Here is a 7,081-nt window from a genome sequence, read left to right as displayed (position 1 = left end):
TTGTCAGAAAACGTGGGCTCCAAGCTGTCTTCTAAGCTTCTTGTGCAGACTGTCCATGTTGCTGTCCAGATTTGGAACACAGCCAATGAGCAAACGGTTAGCAGCTGAGTGATTGATTGAGCGCTTGATTGATTATTGATTGATTGATTGATTGATTGATTGATTGATTGATTGATTGATTGATGTAACGAGCCAAAACCACCACACGAATATGAGCGACTCCGTAGTGGTGGGCTCTGGAAGTTTTGACCACATGGGGTTTTTAACGTGCACACAAATCTGAGCACACGGTCCTACGGCATTTTCGCCGCCATCAAAGATTTAGCAGTTGCGCTTCGTCACAAAGTTCAAAACGGTTTGTTTTTTATTCAAAACAAAACCAAAGCACAAAAATAAAGAAATCCTCGTGTGCATTCGAGAAGCACAAGCACGAAGACTAGGCAAATTTTAAGTACTACCTTCCGTTCTCAAGGTCGCTGAACGATCGCAGCGCCACAGTTTGCTATGGTTAATGAAACTATATGCATCTAAGGCTCTCGCTTAAAAATCGTACAGGCTGCATTCGCCTAAGACTCCCAGTGTGACCATTTTACCGAGCACCATATAGCCAGCGAACACTTTCAGCCTCACGAACGCTACAAAGACGAAGTTGACATCATGCGCTTCGATCGGCGAGGCGCGATATTTCGTGCTCACTTCAAGCGATTCCACCTCGACGCTAGCTTTTCGTTCAAGATAACGCTCGTGTGAGGCATGTAAGGTTTCCACCTGAAGCAATATCGACTTGTCACACTCGCGACATTTCACTGGGCGTAGTGCCTGTTCACTATTGCTTGCTTATTTCAACTAAACTATTGTTCATGTTTGACAATGCTTTTCCGTGTGTGTGAACTACTGGAAACTATTAGGCTAATGTTGAGCTAGTGCTGCATAATGGAGGGCAGCTATCGGCCTCTTCTAAAATGGCTCCCTGCGCGCAACCATATAGTCCTTTTCGGGCTGCGCGAATTGGTGTGACCCACCAAAACTTCACTGTGGATGTTGTGCCTTTAGCCTTTGTACTCCCGCGCGCAGCCCGTCATGGTGGCATTTCTTCCTTTCTGTGAAAAGGTGTATAGTGCTCGCGAAATGGCGGATGTCATTGGCTAGTGTTCGCAATCCGGCTATATAGTAAACGATAACATTGTCCACATTCAGGCCCAGAAGGATACAAAAGTAAAAACACTACAAACACCGGGTGGTGTCTTGATCGCTTGTGTGCATACAATAGCAAGCATGAACGTACATAAAGTATGGTTGAGCTCACACCCCCACAAAAAATTTCTAGCTACGCCCCTGCCCTTGATACATCTCCTAGAAAGTTGAGTTTGCGTTGAATGACGTTACTTTTGCGGATAGCAAAGTAAAGAGCACTCATTAGATTAAAAAAAAAAGATGTTGCACGGAAAGACTGCGCAAAAAAAGCGCGGACGAAGAACGGCAATTGAACACCATTTCTTCATCCGTCCGTCTCTCTCTCTCTCTCTCTTTCTCTCTTAGTGTGTGTGTGGGAGGAGTGGGGGTTGTTTGTTCATTGACGCCGCAAACATAAATTTAGATAATATGAAAAGATCACGGAGAAAACTATTGCCGGTAGAGCAAGAAACTGCTGACACCAAAAAGTACATGGCATCACTATGGATTTATTCGCCGTATAGTTTTTATTTGTTTGCCAGACCGCTAAAGCACGTCACCTTCGTTATGCTATAATCCACGCAGAGCGCTAATTTGACGTAACATTTTATCTGTATACGTACTAGAAAGCAAGAAGATATAAATAAAAAAAGGGGAACGAATTTGAGCTAAGGCCAACCACCATCGGCGGTGCCCCGCCATTACAGAAGAAGGCTAGGTCGATTGAGATACGGCGAACGAACAATCCTATATCCTCATTCATGGTTATGCTGAGCAGCGCGAAGCACAGAAGTGCGAAAGTTGCAGGCAACAAATTACTGAGGAAGCGGAGAAGTGGTAAACACGAGTGCTTCCTCGGTCCTTGCCTGCCTGCCTGCTTACCTGCCTGCCTGCCTGCCTACCTACCTGCCTACCTGCCTGCCAGCACTTTCCCGCTGCTCGTTTTCCCTACACCCTCAAATCAGCTCCCCCCCCCCCCCCACCTCCTCTATTGTCTGTCTATATCCTCATCCTGATGGCCGCAATCCGTCGTGACGACGCGCTGACGCGCTCCTGGTCGGGAGGCCGGCGGTGCACCGCGGCCACGTGGTTGTCCAGCAATTCTGCAGAGTGGAACAACTCGTAGCAGAAGCTGCAAATTCCTGCCAGCCGCCACAAGTTCACGACCTCTGGCGTCTCCCGGTGGCGCCTCTTTTTGAATTTCGAGATGCAATAGCAGCAGCACAAAAGACGCCGGTCGTGGGGCGAAAACAAAGGCGGCCCAATGGTCTCCACACCAACGGCACCATCGGGCACAGGCCAGAACCGGGTGCAAGAACCGCCACAATGGCATTGAAACCTAAAATCCACGTCGCTAGGTGCACCGCTGTCGGGGCTCGGGAAGGCTTCAGCCATTTGACCTGTAGAAGAGAAAAGACCGAGGTGCTTGTTTTTATCAAAGAAAACTATTCTTCCCTGGGAAGCTGGTTTTGGTGTTATCACACAAGAAATCGATTGAAACGCCTCTTGCAAGGAACACCATTGCGAGCACACTATGATTCAGGCTGTCTTTAGCCTCGTGCATACCTTATTTGACCGTTGTCAATCGCTTCAGCTTTTTAGCGAGCCCTTTTCGTCTTGACTTTACCGCTCGAACGGTGTTACGCTTATGCTAGAGATTGATGCTCGTGGGACTCATTCACCTCCTCCCCCCTCCAAATAAATAAAAATGAAAGCTTTGTTTCGATATCGGACACAGGAGTACTCATATATGTGCGTGCGCGTGTTTGTATGAGTAAGCATAGGTCAGCAAAAAATTGGAACTCACTCACGATCACTCAAGCAACACAACTTGCTCTGATAGGCCACTCGTACTCAAACTCACTGAATTTTCGCTCAGCAGAACTCAGGCAGACTCAGACTCGCCAAACTTTCTGAACTGGACTCACTCAGACACTGAGTCGCGGCTTGACCTGGGCCTGAGTGGACGTCATTGAGACTAGAGTGATTTTACTGTCGTAAGATTAGCTTTCCCATCCATGATGTAAATGTTCTTTAGAACCAGTACCTCTCATAATCGGTGCTCTACGATACGCCTTCCGATCTTGTAGCTTCAAGTATGAGTTATCAGGGGTTGAAACCAAGGAAGGACGTTTTTATGAAGCATGCGACTTACACGAGATACTTATATCAAGAGCGTCCCATGAATGAGTTTGCGTGGGCCTGTGGTCAGTAAACAGTGTGGTGGCGCATGAACACTACTGCGCTAACATATTTGTGCATCGAATTACGCACAAACGTAAGCCAATATAAGGCTGATAATACTGGTGATAGGCGAGTAGATATGATTATAGGTCGGCACATAAATGCGGAGCTCACACGGACTTAAGCTCACCAAAACATTACTCACCTGGACTAGCTCAAGACTCTGACTTACGGCTCGACCTGAGTCAGAGTGAGTCGATTCATGGGTGATTTTGCTGACTTGTGTGCGTAAGTGTGTATGTATACACACGAAAAATTCAATAATTTAGGAGGGGCTTGAATTCCTTTGAACCTTCACCCTACTACAGCTATGTCAGTGCTGTTGGTTCCTCCAACCTAGGCATCTGTGACCGCATGCTCCATAAGTACGTGATTCACGGCCTTGCAACTGCCACTTGTCACTAGTCGAGTGCCTCTACAAACAAAATGCATCGTAAAATCCTGCTCCCGATATTGCAGGTAGCTTTAGTAAAACCGGAACGCTCCGACAGTGCAATAGAATGCTCCATGCAGCAAACTGAAAGCGGAATATCGAAGTGACCGGACAGGCAACTATACTCACTCTCTAATGAGGCCACGTCTGGTAGAGGGATGGGCTCGCCAATCAACCCCATGTTCTGTTCCGTACTATCCGTTGATACCGCGTCTGGTAAAGTCATGGGCTCGCCATTCATCCCCATGTTCTGTTCCGTACTGTCCGTTGATACCGCGTCTGGTAAAGTCATGGGATCGCCGTTCAGCCCCATGTTCTGTTCCGTACTGTCCGTTGATACCACGTCTGGTAAAGTCATGGGATCGCCATTCAGCCCCATGTTCTGTTCCGTACTGTCTGTTGATACCGCGTCTGGTAAAGTCATGGGAACGCCATTCAGCCCCATGTTCTGTTCCGTACTACCCATTGATACCGCGTCTGGTAAAGTCATGGGATCGCCATTCAGCCCCATGTTCTGTTCCGTACTGTCCGTTGATCCCGCGTCTGGTAAAGTTATGGGATCGCCCTTCAGCCCCGTATGATGTTCCTCGCAATCGTCAATCTGGGAAGCAACGCGTCTGACGCCGCCAGCGGCTGCTGCAAAACCTTCCACCACGTCTCCACTTGGCTGCAACTCCGTCTGTATCAGATTTAAAAAAAAAACCGTCAGATCCCACGTACATTGGGAATCACTGATATGTGAAGTACCGATGATGTAGATTAATATGTCACTTTAAAACTAGCACAACAATACAAGGCGGTGGTAAATTATGCCGTACATGACTTTCATGTCATAATTATCACGTTTGGACGTGTCATTTACCTTCATCTATTCACGTCACCTGATAACGAATTTGATATATGTGCATCTAGCGAAACGGCCACGACCACGCTATGAGCGTAGCATATAGTCATGTTTTACATGACACAATTATTATTATGTTTAGACGTGTCGCATAGCTTCGCTGTCCATTCACGTGCCGTAATACCAAACTTGGTATATGTGAAGCTAGCGAAACGGCGGTGAGCACTGGACACGCTTACGCGCGCGCACGCTGGGCGCAGCGATGCTACGCTAGCAAAACGCGAGCAAAGTTGTAGACAGACAGACAGACAGACAGACAGACAGACAGACAGACAGACAGACAGGCAGACAGACAGGCAGACAGACAGGCAGACAGACAGACAGACAGACAGACAGACAGACAGACAGACAGACAGACAGACAGACAGACAGACAGACAGACAGACAGACAGACAGACAGACAGACAGACAGACAGACAGACAGACAGACAGACAGACAGACAGACAGACAGACAGACAGACGGACGGACGGACGGACGGACGGACGGACACGCTCAAAGTCACCGAAGTTCGCTAAGAAATGCTTCGCATTTAAAAAATGGCAGGTTGTGCAGGTGACCAAGATGTGCCTATTAAATGCCCCACATTATTTGTAGTAAAGAACGGCTCTGTGTAAGCCATCTAAACTCCAGGCAAGTTAATACACTACTACAGTTCCTTTATATATGTTCAGCCTTCAGTAATAGTAAGTTGTGGATCATGTATTAAAACGCGGTAATATCATAGCGTTAGCGCCCACAACGAGCCTATTTTCTCGCTATTTTCATCCTTGTAATGTTGCAAATCTAGTTGTTGAGGGTGAACCCACCCCGTGGAAGCACGGTTGTGCTGGAACGTGAACGCCACTCTCTTCTATATCAGCGTGTTAGGTCGACCGCGCATGGCTACGGAGACCTGCAAGATTTCCGACCCACCGAAATTCCGCTGGCAAACGGTTGGCATACCGGTGCATTAAACCTTGAATAAAACAAATCTCGTTACCTCAAGAATTGAAGCACTAGTGAGCGAGTGGTAAATGCATTGCAACCACACGTACAAACGACGCTTCCATAAATGAAATTCGAAAGATATACACGTTACGCTGAACCGTCTCACTCTACAAAGAGGAAGTCTTGACAGAGCCATGCAGTATGAGAGCAGTGCTAGTGTCCGTTCAACTCGCCTACACCAGTCGGAACCGGTTCGCGGCTGTGCACGAGAAGTGCAGAAATTGTTCGATGCGAGTTCGTCGGTGCAGGCAGAGTGCGACACCCCTTAAGAATGAAAAGGTGCCGAAAAGGTGCTAGCCGTATTAATGTTTGCACCGTCCAACTAACACTAACCGATGGCAAACAACACATGTGCACATATAATGAGGCGCAAACATCTCGGCAAAACACACCGCGTTAGTAGAAGCGGGTACACTGCGTCTTCTGCTCAGTGAAGTTAAGATAGACAAAAGGTGGCGACCCGGTCCTCGCATTCCTTCGACCGTGTCCCCATCTTTCTCTATCTTATATTTAGTTTGTAAGTGGGTGTCCCCATCTTTGTCCCTATCCCTTTGAATCCTGTTGAGGTGTCGCACTCAGATGCAGGCAGTTACAGGGCTCACTTTTATCTTCTATTTTCTCATTTAAGTATCCCTTCCGCCCCCCCGTCTGCTCAGCTGCACGCACGACTGCACCAGCCCGGCACCGTCAGTGATATAGGTGTAGGAAAATCGTCAACCAACGCTGCCCCTCTCCTGCACGTTTTGCAATGAATGACATGGTGAATGGAACAGACCCCTAGCTAGTGTTCTAGCGGGGCGTTGTATACGAATCGATAGAGACGCACGCACGTGGTTCTGCCCAGTTTTTGTCTACAGAAACACAGTAGTGCCGCGCGTCTCAAGCGTCGAGCTCTAAAGAAAAACTTCGCTAGAGCTTTCAGTACGGCAATGAGAAAAACTCACCTTGGTTTCACTCGTTGGAAAGTCGCACATGGCTCGTTGTCACAAGCTTGGTCTGTACCGTGCTGGAAGGAGATGAAACTCTTGTTGTGGCGAGTGTCCGCAAGCGTCCAGATAAGGTCACATAAAATGCAAGAACAACATGCTCTAACAGAGATGTTTGAGTTGGGGACGCGTTTCGGCGCAAAGCCGCAACCACGAAAAAAAGAAAAGGAAACGCTACCGTCAGGGCGCGGCCGAACGCGCTCCGCGTCTCCGCTCCGGGACTGTGGCGCAACTGAAGCAACGCGAGCAACGCGCCCTACCCTCTAAGGCAGCACGCAAATGAAGGCGCCACGACCGGTTAGCTGTGAAACTGATACTGCGGCAATTCCCTTTTCCACCGCGAGACACCGCC

The 7,081-nt window shown here is 48.2% G+C and overlaps 2 protein-coding genes across 2 annotated transcripts; both read right to left on the bottom strand.

Moving 5' to 3' along the window:
• Positions 1 to 2,156: 2,156 nt before the first annotated feature.
• LOC142813970 (uncharacterized) lies at positions 2,157 to 4,125 on the bottom strand. Its single transcript, XM_075891935.1, has 2 exons — positions 3,980 to 4,125; positions 2,157 to 2,573 (listed from the first exon to the last, which is right to left on the bottom strand). The coding sequence occupies exons 1-2, from the start codon at positions 4,095 to 4,097 to the stop codon at positions 2,173 to 2,175; spliced, it is 519 nt and encodes a 172-aa protein (XP_075748050.1). The 5' UTR covers positions 4,098 to 4,125; the 3' UTR covers positions 2,157 to 2,172.
• A 28-nt stretch (positions 4,126 to 4,153) lies between these two features.
• LOC142814397 (uncharacterized) lies at positions 4,154 to 6,755 on the bottom strand. Its single transcript, XM_075893139.1, has 3 exons — positions 6,688 to 6,755; positions 4,257 to 4,529; positions 4,154 to 4,195 (listed from the first exon to the last, which is right to left on the bottom strand). Exons 1-3 carry the CDS (start codon positions 6,715 to 6,717, stop codon positions 4,154 to 4,156), a joined length of 345 nt encoding a protein of 114 aa, XP_075749254.1. The 5' UTR covers positions 6,718 to 6,755.
• Positions 6,756 to 7,081: the final 326 nt, after the last annotated feature.

Source organism: Rhipicephalus microplus, chromosome 4 (genome assembly GCF_043290135.1).
Source record: "Rhipicephalus microplus isolate Deutch F79 chromosome 4, USDA_Rmic, whole genome shotgun sequence".
Lineage (NCBI taxonomy): Eukaryota > Metazoa > Arthropoda > Arachnida > Ixodida > Ixodidae > Rhipicephalus > Rhipicephalus microplus.
This window is presented reverse-complemented; position numbering and strand designations above follow the sequence as displayed.